Source organism: Mandrillus leucophaeus, unplaced genomic scaffold (genome assembly GCF_000951045.1).
Source record: "Mandrillus leucophaeus isolate KB7577 unplaced genomic scaffold, Mleu.le_1.0 Scaffold161, whole genome shotgun sequence".
NCBI classification, from domain to species: Eukaryota; Metazoa; Chordata; class Mammalia; order Primates; family Cercopithecidae; genus Mandrillus; species Mandrillus leucophaeus.
The window spans coordinates 8,213-29,415 of record NW_012101599.1 but is presented as its reverse complement, the minus strand read 5'-3'; the positions used below and the strand labels follow the sequence as shown (position 1 = coordinate 29,415).

General features: G+C 38.5%; 1 protein-coding gene across 1 annotated transcript in view; it reads right to left on the bottom strand.

Annotated features, from left to right (window-relative positions):
- The window catches only part of LOC105536610 (ankyrin repeat domain-containing protein 18B-like), a gene marked incomplete at its 5' end in the record, with an annotated part of 69,017 nt that extends 54,439 nt beyond the window's left edge, over positions 1 to 14,578 (bottom strand). Inside the window, 6 exons of the mRNA XM_011976014.1 lie at positions 1,690 to 1,743; positions 6,027 to 6,094; positions 9,197 to 9,334; positions 10,124 to 10,230; positions 14,128 to 14,301; positions 14,464 to 14,578. Of these exons, the coding sequence (XP_011831404.1) occupies positions 1,690 to 1,743; positions 6,027 to 6,094; positions 9,197 to 9,334; positions 10,124 to 10,230; positions 14,128 to 14,301; positions 14,464 to 14,578 (656 nt within the window). The remainder of the gene's footprint in view (positions 1 to 1,689; positions 1,744 to 6,026; positions 6,095 to 9,196; positions 9,335 to 10,123; positions 10,231 to 14,127; positions 14,302 to 14,463) is intronic.
- Between the last annotated feature and the right edge of the window lie 6,625 nt (positions 14,579 to 21,203).

Below are 21,203 nucleotides of genomic sequence, written 5' to 3'. Positions count from 1 at the left end.
CTTAACATAAGTAAACAAAAGTGCTGGAAACAAAACAAAATTTAAAAATACAGTGAAAACATATTAAGTAACACTTTACTATTCTCTACTTCATAATAGTATCTGTTTAACAGCATGCTAAGCGAGTTGTTATTTACTAATAATTTGCAAAATTTTTGTTACCGTTATACCTTTATAGTGTACACCCTGTTTTTTACATCTGAAATATTTCCTTCTACTATTCTGACAAATTTATTGTTGTGTTTTCAGACTCAGAATGTAGGCTGGGCACAGTAGCTCACACCTGTTATCCCAGCACTTTGGAAGGCCCAGGTGGGATAACTGCTTAAAGCAAGGAGTTTAAGACCAGCCTGGAGACCATAGTGAAATCCTGACTCTATAGAAAATTTGCCAGACATGGTGGTATGTGCCTGTAGTACCAGCTATTCAAGAATTTGAGGCAAGAGGATCCCTTAAGCCCAGGAGCTTCAGTTTGCAGTGAGTCTCGATCATGCCATTGCAGTCCACCCTGGGTGACAGATTAAGAACTTGTTTCCAAAAACAGAAAAAGAAAAAAGGCTCAAAATGCTATGTGAAGTCCTCCTTGAATCTGGCTTTCTCCACATACACAGGCTCTCCTTCCTTGGGGCTCCCTTAGTACTTTGTCCATTTTTCTAGTGTCACTTCACCATCTGAACTGCACATCATGTCTTTGCATGTCTATCCCCTTTGTTGCCAGACTGTAGCAGTCATCTTTGTATAAACAGTCTTTATTTTACTAAATATTTATTGAGTTCCTGCTAAGTGGTAGGCACTGGGGTTTAAAGAATGAGAATAAAAGCTGTCAGGAATGGCTTTTGGAGAAAACATGCCTGGACTGAGACTTAGACAGTGAGGTTCACCAGATTAAAAGAGGCAGAGGGCAGGAAAGATAGTACATGCCAGGCAGTGGCAAGAGAGGGAGAGAAGCCTCCCAGAGTGTATGTATTTGTCTACATGAGAGGGACGGCGACGGGGGCATCACCAGCAGCTCAGTAATGCCAGGAAAAGAGGCAGACAGAGAAAGGGCTGCAGATGGAGATTTGGGCAGAAGCCAGTTTCTGAAAGCCTTATATAAACCAACTATTACTGTTGTTTCTGAAATTTTTTTAAAAAGCAAAACAAATTAGAAACGCATAATTCCAAGAAAAAGACCAACATTTTATTTTATTGTATCTTATTTTACTTGATTTTTTATCAGAGATGGGGTCTCACTCTGCCCCTCAGGCTATAGTATAATGTTGTTATCATAGCTAACTGCAGGTTCAAACTCCTTGGCTCAAGTAATTGTCCTGCTTCAGCTTCCCAAGTAGCTGAGATCACAGGGGCAGAACACCACACCCAACTACAGTTTTTAAAAAATAGACACGGGGTCTGGCAATGTTGCCCAGGCTGCTGGACCTCCTAGCCTCAAGGGATGCTTCTATCTCAGCCTCCAACACTGCCAAGATCACAGGCAGGAGCCACCATCCCTGGCAACACCAATATTTTCAAATGAATAAACTGGAGCTCCACCGTTTTATTTTATAATGGATGGGTGAAAACCTTGTAATAGACTCATGGACTCCATGGATTTGTGACAAGGAAACTATAGCATTAACTACGACTGAAGCTTCCCTTGTCTCCCCGTCTCTTCACATGGTTAAGAGTAGAGACACTCAAGTGTCTTACCTTTTGCAACTTCTTTTCCTTTTTTCAAATTTGCAGGCTTCACAGCTGCTGTTTCTGCCAAACATGCAAGCTTGTTAGATATTCCTTCTAGAAAACCTCATTCCTCTGCCTCCTTACCTGGCAAAGTTTCACTTATGCTGCAGGCTTCCCCTAAATCCTACCCATTTTTTTAGAAGCTTGCAGTCATCACCACAAATTTAAAACTGCATGGCATCTAATGAACATAATAAATTTCTAGTAAATAATAACTATATGCTCCCAGGTGACAACTATCCTCCATCTACCCTCTACAAAATGGGTCAGCACACTGCAGACCACAGGCCAAATCCTGCCTACCATAAGTTTTTTCTCAGTAAAGTTTTATGAGAGTACAGTCATGCCTATTCACTGACATGCTGCCTATGACTGCTTTCACACTACAATGGCAGGGTTGAGTAGCTACGACAGAGATCACATGGCCTTCAGCTGCTTAAATCGTTCTTGAAAAAGACAGAGAGAGAGAGAGGGAGAGAAAGAGAGAGAGAGAGAGACCCCATGGCCTAAAATATTTCCTATTTGGCCCTTTACAGAAAAAGCTTGCCAATCCCTGCTTTACACCCTGAACAGAATGCCCTAATTCTCAAATCGAATCTAACGCCTCCCCTGCTCACAATTTTCCAATGAATTTCTAGAGCAAACACTGCTGGCTCCCTACCCAGGAGCAGTTCCTTGTTGTTTCTTGCTGGAGAATCACAAATTTGGATATTTCTTATCCCAATACCCCTCCCCAGCTTCAAAAGGTAAGTGATTATTCAAAGCTAATCACATAACCACATTTGCTTTCCCAGTGCCTGGTTTAGGAATGAACATGTGGTGTGACCCAGCCAATAAAGTATTACAAAAAGGGCTGAGCACGGTGGCTCATGCCTGTAACCCCAGCACTTTGGGAGGCCGAGGTGGGCAGAACACGAGATCAAGAGACCGAGACCATCCTGGCCAACATGGTGAAACCCAGTCTCTACTAAAAATACAAAACTTACCTGGGCATGGTCGCACGTGCCTGTTGTCCCAGCTCCTTGGGAGGCTGAGGCAGGAGAATTGCTTGAACCCGGGAGGCGGAGGCTGCAGTGAGCCGAGATCGTGCCACTGGACTCCAGACTGGTGACAGAGCGAGACTACATTCCCGAAAAAAAAAAATTACAAAAAGTCCCCTGCAAGCTTCTGAGTTTTTTCTCAATTTAAAAGACACATGTGAAGAAAAGCAGCCCTTCCAGCCTTTAGATACTGTCTTGTGAGAACATGATGTTTGGAGCTGTTGCTAAGTAGCCAACCATGAAAGGAGACATGAACAAGACACTGTCAACAGCATAGCTGAAAGAGGAACACGTGGGATCCAATAATATCACCGGACAACCAAAACAAGCCTGGTTCTTATGGTTTGGCCACTGTTATGTCCTCTAGTATCTGCAGCCCAAAGCATTCTACCTCAGAAGTTTCCCCTGGCCTACAGGATAAGATCTACTCAGTTCTATACTATTAAAAGTCTTTTACTGGACTTGTTTCTAGACACAGGTAAACCAACAACAAAGTCTCTCCTAAGCCTGCCTTCACTGACACATACTAAACACGATAAATACGTAATAAATAATAACTGTAAGCTATTTTCACCTCATTACCAAGCTCTCCATATATATTTTTTTGCACTAGTAAATTTGAACTGCTCATAAACTCTACAAAGTTCACTCAGGTGTCCTATCTTTTGAACTTGCTCCTCGTGTTTTAAAACTTTCATTCCTCGTGGCTGCTGCTTCTGTCAAACATGCAAGCTTGTTAGATACTCCTTCTGCCAAGCATCATCCCTCTGCCTCCTTACCTGGCAAAGTTCCACCCACTCTGCATGCTTACCCTAAATCCTACCCACATTTTAGAAGCTTGCATTCATTACCACAAACATAAACGTGCTTGGCACATACTGAACATGATACATATGTAATAAATAATAACTATAAGCTCCCAGGTGACAATGGACATACAGTAAGCACTATTTAAGGTGGTAAATAAATAACAGCGGTAATAACAATCTCCTAACTGTATTTTTTAAATGTATTTTGTAACATTGGAAAAATGCTTAGTCTATAAAAGATATATGATAGTTATTTTTTAAGTGGACAAGTATATGAATGAATTAAAATATTTTTCTTAAAAAGTCTGTTAAAAAACACAAAAATTAAAGTTATCTATATTCTAATATTCTATTATGAGCACCTTAAAGACAAAAACTACGTCAATTCCATCTTTGTCTCGTGCATTTGCCAAACCTAACTTACAGAAGAGGTTTGATAAATATATACTAAATTAACGGTGTCTTTATACAGTTCAGACTGTACAACACATTACGTGTTATACTTTTGTTATTGTGAACCATTTTTATAATTTTATTATAATTTTAAAAAATTTTTTGAGCCTAGAGTTTGGCTATTGGAATATTTATTATGATCATCTCTTGCCTAATGGTTACCAGAGGTTTTTTTTTTGTTTTTTTTTTTGTTTGTTTTTTGAGATGGAATCTTGCTCAGTCACCCAGGCTGGAGTGCAGTGGCACGTTCTTAGCTCACTGCAATCTCCACCTCCAAGGTTCAAACAATTCTCCTGCCTCAGCGTCCCGAGTAGTTGGGAATATGGGTGCCCACCCCCATGCCTGGTTAATTTTTGTACTTTTAGTAAAGATAGGGTTTCACCATGTTGGCCAGGCTGGTCTCAAACTCCTGACGTCAAGTGATCTGCCTTCCTTGGCCTCCCAAGTGCTGGGATTACATGCATGAGCCACCACGCCCAGCCTGGTAACAGATTATCTTGTTCCAACAAAATTACTATTATTATAATTATCCAGCATATAAAAAAACACAGCTTGTTCTAAGAAGTGAATTTATCTCATGAGGTTCCAACTTATGGTGAATAAATTAAAAGTAGACCTTGTTTGTATAAGAATATGTAACATAATTTCTGCTTCTTGGGAAGGAATTACTTTTCTGTCTTCTGCATTCAGTAGGTATCTTCAGAAATAATCTCCTATTTGTATGGGTGCACAATGGCTCAGTTTTATGGTTCTTATTGCCATTTGTTTATGGTATCAGAAAGGGATTGTTGAATTCCCAGTTCTAAAGACAGTTACTTTCTTAGTGACACAGATTCCTGTGTAATGCAGTTGACCCTGAACAACAAGAGTTTCAACTGCAGGGGTCCACTTATATGCAGATTTTTCTTCAGCCTCTGCAACCCAGAGAGAGCAAAACCAACCATTTTCTTCCTCCTCAGCCAAATCAACCTGATGAGAAAGATGAAGACCTTTGGGAGGATTCACTTATGTTTATGAATAGTAAGTATATTTTTCTTTTCTATGATTTTCTTTATAACAGCTTCATTTCTCTTGCTTACTTTATTCTAAAAGCATAGTATATAACAATGCAACACATACCAATTATGTGTTCATCAACTGTTTATGTTATCAGTAAAGTTTCCAGTCAACAGTAGTCTATTAGTAATTAAGTTTGGAAGGAGTCCAAGTTATATTCAGATTTTCAACTGAACATGGATCAGAGTCCCTAACCCCCACAATATTCAAGAATCAACTGTAATTAACATTTATTTACTATATATAAACCATTTACTATAAAAATTAAATAGAAGATCCATTTGCATAACAAGTCCAATTTGTAACAATGTAATTATAGAGGAAATCGCAACATATTAACTTAAAAATCTAATTTCTTACTTATATTAATACAAAAATATAATGTAGAATTTTAGGGATCATAGGTAAGTAAATGAATTTTTTTCAGACAATACTGTTTGAGATTGAGAATTAGCTAGAACTAACTTTTTAAATAACTCAATTCTAAACTAAAGAAATTAAATTAAAAAAATTATTATATATATAAATGTATATATTTTAAACTGCTCTTTTATGATTAAAAATATGTAATGTTATTTTTTTTTGTTTTCTTTGGAGATACAGCCTTGCTCTTTCATCCAGGCTGGAGTGCAGTGGTGCGATCTCAGCTCACTGCAACCTCAATTTCCCGGGTTCAAGTGATTCTCCTGCCTCAGCCTCCCAAGTAGCTCAGATTACAGGTGCCCGCCACCACGCCCAGCTAATTTTTGTATTTTTAGTAGAGATGGGGTTTCACAATGTTAGCCAGGCTGGTCTCAAAATCCTGACCTCAGGTGATCCACCCGCCTTGACTCCCCAAACTGCTGGGATTACAGGTGTGAGCCACCATGCCTGGCCTGTAATTTTGCTTTCTGAAAATCAGTAAGATCACCAAGAGACATGAGAAATTTACTATCAGAAGTCTTACCTTGATTGTCATTTCGAAGATGATTTTTAAGCATCTTATTTTTATGTTCCAAAATTTGTTGTTGAATGCTATGCATAATAAATGTAACAAAATTAGTATTTTAATAGTGATATGAAAAATAATTACCAAACATATTAAATTCTTAAAGCATTTCAGACAATATCAGAGCTAATATCAGAACTCTAATGTCCAATACACTTTAACATTTTAAGCTCTATAAACTTGTTAAGCTTCTAATTAAAGAAGAAAAACAGAAAGTACACATAAACTGAGAAAAGCATAGCTCAGTAAATTAATTTTAGTTAGCTTAACAGCCTGGAAACTGCCCTGCACTCAGAGTAAGTCCTTGCTCTGTGACCAATAGGTATTTCGTTTTCAGACCAGTTGCTTCTCTTAGGCGCCACGGCTTCTTCTAAAAAACAAAGATTTTACTACTTGACTTCACTAGGTTGTTAGGAGGATGTAATGAGGTAAAATGTTTAAATGTTCAGAGAAATAGTAAAGCAATGGAAAAATTTATTCTTGAGCTGCATTGCTGGAACAATTTTGGAATCTCAAATAAAACCTGATGGGTGTTTTTTCATAGGTTCTAATATTTAAATGTCATAGTTTTCAGAGAATGTTATTAAGTGCTAATTTTGCTTATTGGTTCTATTCATTGTGGCTTGTAGTTCAGAGCATTTTAGCTAGTTCATAACTTGTAACTAAATTTATATATAAATATATTATTATGTCATTAAAACATATAACCTAATTGTCCCCTATTACTGAGCTCATCAATCACACCAAGGGCAGAAAACTAATAGATGTCAAAACCTGGCTGGGACAACTAACATTCCTTCCCTCCCTCCTCAAACTCAGAGCCAGCAGGTCTGTGTCAGAGGCTGCATCTTCTGGGTCCTCTCCGACTGACATACAAGACAAAGCCTTGCTTGTATTGTTTTTCAGTTCCATGAAAGAGATGCAAGTTGATGTTTCCTCATTTTCAAGTCATGTACTAACAACATATTTGCATGTAACATCCCATATGCCACTCAGCTGTGTTCTCATTTCACAGATCACCTTACATGAATACTTCTATAATGTTCATAATAACAATTTCCATATCAGGTGTCTCCTGTTTTGGTTTGACTCACATTGTTTCCTTGAAGCTAGTTAACAAATAGTCAAATGACCTTCTGGGGACTGTGCAACATGTGGAATGCTTTCTGAATTTGTGTGCCATCCTTAGGCAGCAGGCATGCTTATCTGTTCTGTATTGATCCAATTTTAGAATATGTGCTGCTGAAACAAGTATAAAGCCCTGTTTTATATATGGATATTCAAGAGTCATGGATGAGGCTTAGCTCTGTTAAATCCAAATTACCTACTTTAGATACAGAGAATTCTATTGAATGACTTCCTGTGAGGTAGAATTTTAAAATATTTTAAAAACTTGAGGTAGAGAGGCGAGTAGCCTGAGAGATTTTCATTATTATGGAAACACATTATTTGTGGGGCCAACTGCAAGTTGGTGCCCCCGATTCTATTGAAGGATAATGTGGAGCCTTTTACTTTCTAACAATAGCTGCTACACAGGACAGAAAAAAGCCTCAAGGTACAGATGTGACAACAAAAGGCAAAGGGACCTCGGCTCTCTTCCTGCAACATTATTTGAACATCCCTAACTGTTGAGTACAATCCAACTAATATTTGCTAGAGAAAAGATGGACATTGGTCTCAAAGGATAACATGCCATGAAGGTATAGGCTAAGCCTAGTCAGGAGGTGGGCTACAAGTAAGGTTTTTAGTATTAGTTAGAATGTCAATTTACTCACTGTGTGTGTGGGTAAAGCCAGGAGGACTTGCTGTCAGAGCAGGGTGCCGAGAACAATGGCTGAGCCTAAGTACATGAACTAAAAAACACTGTAGTTGTGGGCCGGGCATGGTGGCTCATGCCTGTAATCCCAGCACTTTGGGAGGCCAAGGCGGGTGGATTATGAGGTCAGGAGATCGAGACCATCCTGGCTAGCATGGTGAAACACCATCTCTACTAAAAATACAAAAAAAATTAGCCAGGCTTGGTGGCAGGTGCCTGTAGTCCCAGTTACTCAGGAGGCTGAGGCAGGAGAATGGCGTGAACCCAGGATGGGGAGCTTGCAGTGAGCCGAGATCACAACTCTGCTCTCCAGCCTGGGTGACTGAGCAAGACTCTGTCTCAAAACAAAAAACAAAAAACAAAAAACAAAACCCACTGTAGCCTAGCTAAGAGGTGGGCTACAGATAAGGTTTTTAGTGTTGGGGGAAGTTCAGTTTATTCACTATGTGTGTGGGTAAAGCCAGGAGGCCTCACTGCCAGAGCAGGGTGCTGGGAACAATGGCTGAGCCTATCTATGTACATGAACTAAAAAAGCACTGTAGCTGTGGACACTGTGTATGTGTCACCATGAAGAGAGAGGGATCTGAATCGGTAAGGGCATACTGGTGGCAAAAGTCAATCATTACCAGATTGCAGGACCAGTTACAATGGCAGCAATACAGCAAGTGAATCAATGGAAACAACAGAATGACTAGAACTGCCTTTCCCCCTCTTCTTCTGACTTGTAAAGCAAGATTGTCTTCCTTGGACTTAGGGAACCCCTTAGCTTTTTGAAAAATTCAAAGCAGGAAGGCATAGGAGATAGCCCCAGGGGATAATACAAGATTTTCTGCTAAACTGGACATTTCAAGATCCAATAACTAATTAGAAAAGTCAGGCCAGGCATGGTGGCTAGCAGTTTGTGAGGCCGAGGCAGAAGAATCACTTGAGCTCGGGAAGATCGGCAACATAGTCAGACCTTGTTCCAAAAAAAAAAATAAATAAATAAAAATAAAATAAAAAAATTAAAAAAGGAAAAGACGTGACATTATTTATATCTCACATATAAGGAGTATACTTGGAATAAAATAAACAACACTGAGATCCCTAGGAATAAAGGTCTTTAAAAGTCCTGAAAGAATCGTGCACTCATTGCTACTTCTAACTAGTCTAGCTTTCTGTTTGATTTCTGGCTAAAAAGTGGACTAACTAGTGGCCATTCCAAACTACCTCAACCAAACTATGAACTGTCACCTAATGTATAAGATGCAATATTTGTAATTATTTTAAGCCTTAATTTAGTGTTAACCAGTCTTTTCATATAAGCACGTACCTCCTCAAATCACAACAAACAGCATAATCCTCGGCAGTTTGGCCAAACATGTCTTGAGAAAAGATATTTACATTTTGTTGAAGGAGGAGGCTGATGATACTTGACGAGTTATGCTGCACAGCAAGCATGAGGGCTGTTCTAATATAAAGAAATAACAGCACTCAAGAACTTTAATAAAGATATTTAATTAGCAAATTGGATACACTTTACCAATTTCATATCTTGCCTGTCAGGATAGACATAATAACCATTTACATGTACTAGCTTATGTGTATAAGCATCTTGGGTGCTCAAGTGTTCATCTTGGTAAATTACCACCAAGGCTAAAAGGCAGGGACAACAAGGAAGCTTCTTGTCCCATTGAGGTATGACATAATACAAGTTACTAATTTATAGTCCTTTGATGGCCAAGAAACTGTGCTGAGGTCAGTCATCTAAAGTAGGCAAAGATTTACATGAAGATTTCCCCATTGCTTTTCTAGTCTGATATATTGTAATTCAAAGTCAGCTAGGGGTCAAATAAGTAAGAGCTATCGGCAGGCTGAAAACAACAGCAGCAACAACAACAACAACAACAACAACAATGGTAGTAGTTGTAAACTGAAAGTTAAAGTGTACACTTTATAAAATTAATAAAATACAAAACCCCTTTAGCTAATATAAGATTACAGAACTGAAAATATCAGATTACAAATAACAGTCTACAAGAGAAGATGAATCGTACTACATTGTCTTTTTTTACGTTGTTCAGTCCAAATAACTGCTTTTCTACCTAACTAATTATTTACTATACGCCAATAATTATAAGCTAAACTTATTAACATTTCTGACTTCCGTGACTGTTACCACTCTAGAACACTCAGGTTTTTAGGAAATAAACAAACAAACAAACAAAAAAACAAGCAAAAAACCCAAAAACGATTGCACCTTCTGTAATTGTCAACAGCATGTATATTTGCCTGGTTCTTCAATAAAAATTCCACCATTTGCTGTCTCTTAGAATTTATAGCAAACAAAAGTGGAGTGTTTCCTTCCTGTAAGAAAGCAAAAACAACTTATATTTCACAAAATTATGTATATCTCAACTGAACTAAAAATCTTCTATAAGATGCTATGAACTTAAACATGCAATAAAGAAAGAAAGTAAACGCAAAGCAGTCCTTTCCTTTTCACTCCTCTGTGCTTTCCCACACACTGCCTTGCAAACACCTCTCCTCTGCCTCCCCATGCTAACTTCAGTCACCTCCAAAACTCACTTTATTTACCAGCCCCCAAAACCCTTGCTTCTATCTCAGCATTTAGCACAGTACATTGTAATTATTTCATTGTTTCCCACTGAAACCAAGAGCTTCTTGAGGGCAAGGGCTGTATCTTTTTTCTCTGTAACCCTAAAACCTAAGATATAGTAGCAAATACTTTAAGTTTTTAAAATAAATTAATGATCTAAATTATTATCTCTAGAGCAGTATTTCTTAAGCTATATTCTAAAGAATATTTGTTTTACCAGAAGAACTGTACCCTAACAAAAAGATTCCATGATCATCTGCATTTGAGAAGTATTACAAAACTGTATTATATGGCCAACAATCTAGAAATTCCTTGAACTTTGCCTAATCTCAACTTGACAATATTTTTTATGGCAAACATTAACATTTTAGGAACTAAAATTGCAGGGATACAGTTGCCAGAGCTTCCCAGTACAATTGGAGATTTCCTCTGGGTGGCACAAACTTGCTTGACTTAGTTCTATCAATGGTGTCAGGATGCCAATATCAGGCACTCCTCATCCAAAGGGATCACCAAGGAAATGAGCTCTGAATTAAAAGAGATTGCCTTCAAATGCACTTATTTTCCTTATCATTAAATAGTCCATGGGATTTTTCCTAATACAAGAGGATAAAATTTTATCTTAACTATTAGAAAGCTCTGTATGTTCTATATAAGAAAGACCGGTTAAAACTTTTTGAAAATAAATATTAAAAAGCAAAGGTCAGTAAGAAATTCTATTCTCAATTATAATGATAATCCTGGGATGCTAATGCAACTTTACTTTTTAAATCCATTTGTATTGGTTTCCATTTAAATTGCTATTTAACATTTTTTTTTTTTTTTTTTACTTTAGGCAAAATATAAGTCAGAAATAAAAATACAACGGCTTATCAATAAAAGTTCTAATACTGATGTATAGGGCTTATTTCGAGCATAATAAAAGCCAATAGGTCACTTGCATTTTTAAGGGACATTGCTGAGAAGAAAGATATAATGTCTGCAATATTTATAATCTATCCACTTCTCAGCAGGAATGACCTAAAAAGGCTTCTAGGCATTCTCATGAGCAGATGACTATTTGTGGTATATATATTTAAAAAGAGTTAAAAAAACTTCTGAATTCTAAAATTCAAGTCTATAATTGAGGGATTTATATAAACTATAGACTATATATTATGAACCAATATATGCTGTTTTGAAAACCTCAAAATCGTTATGGAAATATACTATAAAAAAGGAATTGTAAACTCAAATACTTATAAAGATGAAGGAGTTACCTAAGTAAGTGAAGTACTCAGGTGGGCACAGTAGGAAACTGAAGAATATGTGCCTCCTACACAGGACAACGTCTGCACAGCAGACCAAGCAGTGATGCGGGTCAGGGGACACCAGATTTGATTCTTAAGCCCGAGGTCCATATTTCTGCATGAGTCTACTAAATTTAACATGTTGACTCAATTTAAAGAGGCAAAGAAAAAATCTGTGTGCCACATTTAGACTCTAGTCCTTGTGTTTTTATATTTGCTATGAATGTGTTACTAAATGATTGTGTATAAACCAAGTATTTGCAAGTGGAACTTTTTCTTTCTCTAGTATCATATGTTTAATAAAAAAACTCAGGCCCTGACATATACATAATAAAAATTGCTGTTAAGACTCATAATACCCACCTCAAGAATTTTCCCAACATTTATTCATTTTTCAATCTATGTGTATATCATTTTCCCAGATTGCTAACCAAATAGATAATTAGTTCATAGGACTGCGGAAACTGAATTATTAAAAGAATTCCTATTGTATTCTCACTGACTTCAAGGATTTCAGTGTTTAAAACTGACATCCTGATTATGCCAAAGCTCTATAAACTTAAGAGACACACTGAGATAGTCCCTAATACAACTTCAACTGAAAAAAAAAAAAGGGGTTCAGGATTTGCTACTAATCTAATTGAGAAAATCTCACTTGTAATGAACATTTGTTGACACATAATCACTAGAATGGTGACAGAGGAACATGAAATTGTGAAAGGGTCAGCCTCTACTTACTGAAAGATTACCCACAAGCAAATTGCTGAAGACTCTCTGAATGGCAGTGAATGATTCATGGTGGGAAGGAAAGAGTGTTATTCTGTGAGCTGAGAGCTGTTGCCAATGATATTTCCTTTCACTTCCCAGTCACAAACATAGAGAAAGACAGATAAGTCAGGCTAATGTTATTGGAAAGGAGAACTTTGAAGAAAGTAGCACCTATCAAATGCCAACTCTTTTAGAGATTTCTTATGTCTTTGAGATACGGGAATTTACATACTGCACTTATCTATTCTGTGCTTCTTCATCAGGAGTGTATTTGAACGCTGAGGTATTTGTTTTTCTCTTGCTGTTGTAAGAGACAAGAGTCTTACTATGTTTCTCAGGCTGAACTCAAACTCCTAGACTCAAGCAATCCTCCCACCTCAGCCTCCTGAGTAGCTGGGACTACCGGAACATGCCACCGTGCGTAGCTTCAGACAAATATTTTTAACTGTACATGTTCAGAACTTATTAGATCTATTACATCAAAATCCTCAGGGGGAAAGCCTACACAGGTAGACTTTTAACAAAATTTCCCCAGGTCACCGTAACGCACAATTCTAGCTGAGAATTACCACAGCAGACAATCACTTCAGTTTCATCTCTCACCCACACGGCCAGTATCCTTTATCAGGTTGGGATGTGGCCAGAAAGAGAAAAAAGTATGAGATAGTTATTTATGAAAACTACAGTTAATTTTCCTGGATGTGGGTATAACAGGGACAAGTAAACTCAGAATCCCAGTTGATTTTGCTATTTATAAGCTCCTTATCTCCCACCTTCCCACCAAAACATTCTAGATTTAAAAGGAGAGTTTAGACTCTTATCTAAGTGGCTGTTTTTGCCAGGATGGGTAATAAGTTAGTTACTAACTTGTTCCACCCTTTGCTGAAGTGTTTCTCACTTCATCACCATCTACTCACTACCAATCTGGTTTCCTCAGAGTCCTCTAAGAATTAATCTTCATGCAAGTTTCAATCTCTCTTTTTACCAAACCAAAAATGATTACCCCAAAGCTGAAGAGCATGTTGTCTCAATACATCAACTGGAAAAACAAACTAAAAAACAAAACCTCTTCTTGGCATTTTCCCTCATTACCTAATTTCCAAGTGACCTGCATGTTTTCGATTACTCTCCTTTCCCCTTCTAATTTTTCCCTCCTAAACCTTGCCAATGAAAGATACATCAAGTGTTTTTTTTTTTTTTAGAAAACTGTTAGCAGCAACAAGACTTCCATTTATTGTAAGTTGCTTTAGTTTTGAGTTTTAAGATAAGGCCTCTTTCCAGAGTAATTTTTTTCCTGTGATTTTTTAATACTAATTAGAAAAAAAATACACCTCGGGTAGGAAACAAATACTTGAAGAGAAGTTTTACCTTAACAAATTCATAAATATTTCCCATAAGTGCATTAAAATAGCTGTGCCCTCTAATGCTTCTTTAAAATTATCAATATTTAAAGTAAAATTTTAGACAATTAAGTTATTTCAAAATGTTTTCATTCAGGAACACTTGAGTTCCAAATATGAAAAACTGACTCTTAACTATGTCAATGTTAAAACAAACATTTTGAAAAGAAAGTTGATTGATCTATACCTCATTTAGTGCTTCAATATTTGCACGGTGGGAAAGCAGTTTTTCTGCCAGCGAAGTCCCCTTGTTATACATAGCATAATGGAGAGCAGTGTTGCCGTAGATATCCTTAATGTTTGGATTGGCGCCACGTTCCAGGAGAATAATTGCACAAGCCTCTTCCTGGCAATGTACAGCCTATTCGTGTTAGGTAAAAAATTAGACTATAAATTCTAAGAATTCAAAATACATATTCCACAGGTTTCACCAACTAGTTATATTTAAATGAGATAAATTCATTTTAACTCTAAGTATTCAAATCGAATCCATTTCATGCTGAAAGAGTTGGCTACTACGTACCTTCATTAACGGTGTCCTGTTAAGTCTGTCATAGATGTCGATCTGGCATCTTCTCCTCAGCAAGAGAGTAACCACTTCTATATGGCCATGGACACAGGCAAAATGTAGAACAGTCCTATGAGAGTGAGAGGAGGTTTCAGGAAATTGCAGTGCAGTATCTCAAAACCTACCCTGGTTCATGTAATTGTAAACATTGAATAGCATGTTATTCCTCTGTCTTCAAAACAAATAATTTTCTTTTGAAGAAAATACAATATTTATTAGCTCTTACTGCTCCCTTCCTTAATGAAACAGCAGCCTATTTGGATAGAATAAGCTTGGTGTCTAGATTCAGTTCAACTATGGCTTGAGTTCTACTTTGAACTCAGTCACATACCAGCTATTGCTTAGACTTTCTGTGCCTCATTAATAAAATAAAGATGACAATGGCAGCTAGCTCACAGGACACCATTATGATGCTTAAATAATAATCTATGTAAAGCATTTAGAACCATTTCCAGAACAAACAACAACTCAATAACTGTTAGATTTTTGTTTGTTGAGACAGGGTCTTGCTCTGTTGCCCAGGCTGGAGTGCAATGGTGTATTTATACCTCACTGAAGCCTGGAACTCATAGGCTTAAGCAATCCTCCTGCCCCAGCCTCCTGAGTAGCTGGGACCACAGGAGTGCACCAGCATGATCAGCTAATTTTAAAAAAGTTTTTGTAGAGCAGGAATGTCACTTTGCTGCCCAGGCTGGTCTCAAACTCCTGGCATCATGGGAACTTACCACCTCAGCCTTCCAAAGTTCTGGAAGGACGGGTGTGAGCCGTGCACCCAGCCAGATGTTATAATTATTACTATTACTATTACTTAACAAAAACATTTTAGTTCAGTGAAATGATACAATTATTGCTTTTCTGCAGGATGATTTAAAGGTTAGGTCACATTTTAGTGTATATTGGAATGGCATTTATAATTCATAACTTTCTGTAGCTATAATTGGTAGCATTTAAAAATCATCTTACTAATATAGAAAATAGTAGGGTATCACACAATCCATGAGGTCTTACATTAAGTAGAATATGGTGTACACAGCAGGTCTAGGGCAGTTCTAGGCATCTAAGTGGCACTTAAATACATTTTAATTCCTAAAAGTACCATGGGGAAAGAGCACTGAACAACATGTTTTCTTTAAACAAATTATTTCTTACTTTGATTTTTAAAAATGTGAAGGTAAAGGAAGCTAATGATTGAGATGAACGGGTATGTCATTTTAGTCAACACTTAGATTTACAGAATATATGCAAATCAGACTTTCCAATGATTAATATTAGTATTTAAGACTGATACATTTTGAAAAGGGCAGTTAAAGGTTATCTCTTACTGTTTTCTACCATCAGAAATGCTTTTGCTTGAAAGGAGGGAGCAAAAGTTTCAATGAGATTAAGTCCTACAATTCCCACTTTAAATCTCTCACATTGCAGGAAGTCAGGGACATCAAACGGAGGGACCGGCTTGAGCCGTGGCAGAGGAACATAAATTGTGAAGATTTCAAGGACATTTATCATTTCCCTAATAATACTCTTATATTATTAATAATACTCTTATGCCTGTCTTTACTGCAATCTCTGAACATAAATTGTGAAGATTTCATTTTAATACGGACATTTACCAGTTCCCAAAATTAATACTTTTATAATTTCTTATACCTGTCTTACTTTAACCTCTTAATCCTGCTATTGTCGTAAGCTGAGGATGTACGTCACCTCAGGACCATTATTGTGTTAACTATACAAATTGATTGTAAAACGTGTGCTTGAACAATATGAAATCAGTGCACCTTGAAAAAGAACAGAATAACAGTGATTTTCAGGGAACAAGGGAAGACAACTATAAAGTCTGACTGCCTGTAGGGTCGGGCAAAATAGAGCCATATTTTTCTTCTGACATGTGATCTTTGTGACCTACTCCCTGTTTGTACACCCCTTCCCCTTTTGAAATCCTCAATGAAAACTTGCTGGTTTTGTGGCTCAGGTGGGCATCATGGACCTACCGACTTGTGATTTCATCCCCAGTGGCCCAGCTGTAAAATTCCTCTCTTTGTACTCTTTCTCTTTATTTCTCAAACCAACCGACACTTATGGAAAATAGAAAGAACCTACATTGAAATATTGGGGGCAGGTTCCCTTGATATCTGGTGCTCCAATGTGGTTTTAATTTTTCCTAAGTGCATGCGGGAACCCGATTCCCTTTGGTAGGTGTGGAGAAACGTTCATTGGTTCGGTCCACAGAAACGCTTGTTTGGCTCCCTGACGATTGGTGAGTTGTCTGTGTATTCTCCAGGGTAACTATGGGTCACGTGGAGTCTAAACATTATGCTTATCTCTGCTATATTAAACTCCTGTTGAAACCGGGAGGTGTTCACGTACCAATGGAAAATATGGTCACCCTATTCAGGACAGTGGAAGAACACTGTCCTTGGTTTCCTGAAAAGGGAATGCTAGATGTGGAACTATGAGATCGTGTTGGTGCAACATTCCGGGAACTGGTCCCAACAGGAAATTATGTTCCCATCACTGTTTGGGGTGATTGGACATTGGTATGTGCCATCCTTATGACATAACAATCCTGTGATCCCCTGCAGTTACCACAGCTTTCTGAATCTGGCGACCCTCTACTTCTTCCTCAGCTTACCTCTCCCACACAGCCTTCATTGTCTGCTCAGCCTCTCCCTTCGCCTACTCTTCCCCCACCTGACAATGTTGAGAATTCAATATCTAACTCCAGTGACTTTGTCTTAATGTCACCCCCTGATGATCTTATTTCTTTTCACGAAGAGCTGATACTTGAAACTCCCATGGCCCCGACTTGGACAGTCAGGGACCATATATATGCTAATTCTTCCCTCTTCAAACCTTTGCAGCATTTGCCTCTGGAGTCGCCTAATGGCTCCAGGACCAAACTACAATTTACCTGTAATTCTGCAGGCCCTCCCCCATCCATCGCAGCCCCTCACCCTCCTGTCATTTTGGTCCCTCAACTGGTCACTTTGCCATCCACTCAATCTGCTTCTCTGTACCCTTCTTCACACATGGATGCCAGTAATCGCTAGTATACTTCTGCCTCTTCTGCTCCTCTAATGCCCCTTTCTCACACTCTCATACCTGTCCAACCTCCTCAACCTCAGTTTCCCTTATCTACACATGCTTTTCCTGTCACTTCTATGCCAACTCCATCTCATGTGCCTGCTCTTGAAACTTCCATTCAATGCTTATTTTGCCAAAACGAAGAAACAAGTGGATTAAACGTGCAGGCTTATACAGTCGTGCTAGAACCTCCTGATGCTCACGGCCTACAAGTACATCAATATGTGCTGCTCAATTGTACCTTTTTAAAAGAATTCAAGGATGCTTGTACCCAGTATGGTCCTACTTCTTCATATGTTAAAATGGTATTATAGACTCTTTGTACTGATGTCATTTTGCTTCCTCTAGACTGGGACCTTTGGGCAAAAGCTGTTCTAACCCTGTCTCTGCATTTACAATTCTGTACCTGGTGGTCAGAGGAGGCCCATCTGCAGGCTCAGATAAATTGGGCTGATGGCATTCTAATTACCAAGGCTCAGCTCACAGGCTCTGATAATTACTCTGATACTTCTGCCCAATTAGGCTTTGATGCTGTCACCAAGGAACAAGTAACAAAGGTGTGTATGAGAGCTTGGGATAAATTATGCACCCCAGGCCAAGCTCTTGTTTCTTTTATTACTGTTAAACAGGGTCACAGTGAATTATATCCTGATTTTTTGGGCTAAATTACAAGATGTTGTTGAAAAATCTGTCTCTGATGAGTGTGCTCAAGGTATTCTCCTTCATATGTTAGCTTTTGAGAATGTGAACCATGAGTGTAAAATGGCCATGCATTCCATCCAACAACAAAATTTACCTGATCACGAGGTGTTCCCTGCATATATTAAAGCTTGTGAAGGCATTGGATCAGAGACCTACAAAGCTATTCTGTTAAAAACTTCAAAGTTTTTAACTTTGGAGCCAGCTCAACAAACACGGCCAAATGCTGCTGCTACTGTTTGCCCACCTTGTCGCAAAGGTAAACATTGGGCAAGTACTTGCTGCTCTAAGTATGATATAGATGGAAATCCCTTGCCACAGAACCACGGAAATGGGAAGCAGGGCCAGTCCCAGGCCCCAATATCAAATGGGACATCTCAGACTCAGACCAATGTTGCGTTTCCCCTTCAAGCGGTCCCAACGCAGCCCCCAGCACAAACAAATTTACCTACAGCTAATTCAGATGGGTCCCAGCCTCTTCTGTCTCAGTACAATGCTAGTCCACCTCCACAGTAGGGGGTGGGGTGGTCGATCTCTGTAGTACCATTCCTCTAAATTTACTACCTAATTCTTTGCCTTTAATTGTCCCCATGGGGTCACTGGCCCTTTATCTCAAGGTTCGGTGGGCCTGCTGTTAGGTAGGGCATCCACCTCTGCTAAAGGAATCAGCATTCATACTAGTCTCATGAATTCTGATTCCTCTGATGAGATTAAACTCATCGTGTCTGCCAAGGTTCCTGTTTCCATTTCAGCTGGTGAGTCAATTGCTCAATTACTTTTACTACCTAATGTTGTTTTAAACAAAGGAGACACGGGGCCCTGGGATGGGCTCTGGTTGTGAAAAGGCCGCTTATTGGATTAATGTAATTTCCAAACAATGGCCTACTTGCACCATATACATTCAAGGAAAAAAGTTTGAGGGCCTAGTAGACACTGGTGCTGATGTTTCTATTATTTCCTCTAATTTATGGCCTTCTTTCCGGCTTAAACAGCCTGCTAACATGGGACTAGAAGGTGTTGGAAAAGCTGATGAAGTTCACCAGAGCACATTTATCTTACCTTGCACTGACCCTGATGGTCAAAAGGGTGCAATTCAGCCTTATATCACGCCAATCCCCCTTAATCTTTGGGGTAGAGACGTGCTGGCACAATGGGGGGCTGAAATTAATATTCCACATAACTCTTATAGTGCTCCCAGTCAACATATAATGGAAAACATGGGGTTTGTTCCTGGATTCAGTCTCAGTCCAAAACATAACGGAATTACTAAACCTCTCTCAGTTACTGTAAAAGAAAACAGGGCTGGTTTAGGTTATCCTCTTTTATGGTGGCCACGGCCACGCCTCCTAATCCTATTCCTTTACAATGGAAATCGGAAACACCTGTTTGGATTGACCAGTGGCCGCTCTCTAAAGAAAAACTGGAGGCTTTAACTCGATTGGTTTCTGAACAGTTACAACTTGGAAATGTGGAACCTTCTCTTTTCCCCTGGAATTCTCCTGTGTTTCTAGTAAAAAGAGAAATCAGGCAAGTGGTGGATGGTAACTGATTGAAGGGCCATTAATGCAGTAATCAAACCTATGGGAGCCATCTAAACTGGCATGCCTGCCCTGCTTGAATACCTAAGAATTGGCCTCTCATAGTCATTGATCTTAAAGATTGTTTTGTTCATATTGCTTCACATAAATCGGATTGTGAAAAATTTGCCTTTACTGTACCATCTATCAATAATCAGGAGCCTGCAGCTCATTATCAGAGGAAAGTACTTCCTCAGGGAATGCTATATAGCCCTACCATCTGCCAACTTTATGTTGGACAGATGCTTTCACCAGTTTGAGCTCAATTTCCCCAGGCCTATATTCTTCATTATATTGATGATATTTTAATTGCTGCCCCCACTGATAAAGAATCAATTGACTGTTATCAATTTTTGAGCCATCGTGTAAGAGGCTGGATTACACATCGCTCAGGATAAAACTGAAAGGACCACTCCTGTTCAGTATTTAGGAATGGTGGTTGATAAACAATATATTCAACCCCAAAAGGTTCAGGTTGGGAGAGATTCTTTGAAAACCTTAAATGATTTCCAAAAACTTTTAGGTAACATTAATTATTTAAGACATACTTTAGGCATTCCAACCTATGTGCTATCTAAGTTGTTTTCTATGCTGCGGGGAGATTCCAATCTCCACAATCCCAGGACTTTGACCCCTGAGGCTTCACTAGGACTGGAATTCATAGAGGAAAGAATCCAAACTGCCCAGTTGTCTAGGGTACAGCCATCCTAGCCCTTTCAGCTTCTGGTTTTTGCTTCATTGCACTCCCCTACTGGACTAATAGTTCAACATAATGATTTAGTGGACTGGTGTTTTCTTCCTCATTCTGTGACAAAAACTTTATCTGTTTATCTGGACCAAATGGCCACCCTAATTGGACAAGCTCAGTGTAGAATACTTAAAATTTCCAGATTCGATCCGAATTTAATTGTGATTCCTTTAAATCGGCTTGAAGTCCAGGCCACTTTTCAACATTCCATACTGTGGCAAATTCACTTGGCTGATTTTATCGGTGTTATTGACCATCATCATCCAAAAAACAAATTGTTTGATTTTATAAAAATGATTTTTTGGGTGGTCCCTCGACTGACCACAGATCAGCCCATTCCTGAGGCCGTTACAGTGTTCACTGATGGCTCGAGTAACGAAAATGCTGGTTGTGTGGGTCCTACAGACAAGCTTATTTCTACCCCTTATACCTCTGCTCAAAAGGCAGAGTTAATTGCCGTAATTATTGCCTTACAGGATTTCCCCAAACCTTTAAATATTGTCTCTGATTCTGCTTATGTTGTATATGCCACTGAAAATATAGAAACTGCTACTATCAAACATATTGATAATTCTGAATTGGCTTCT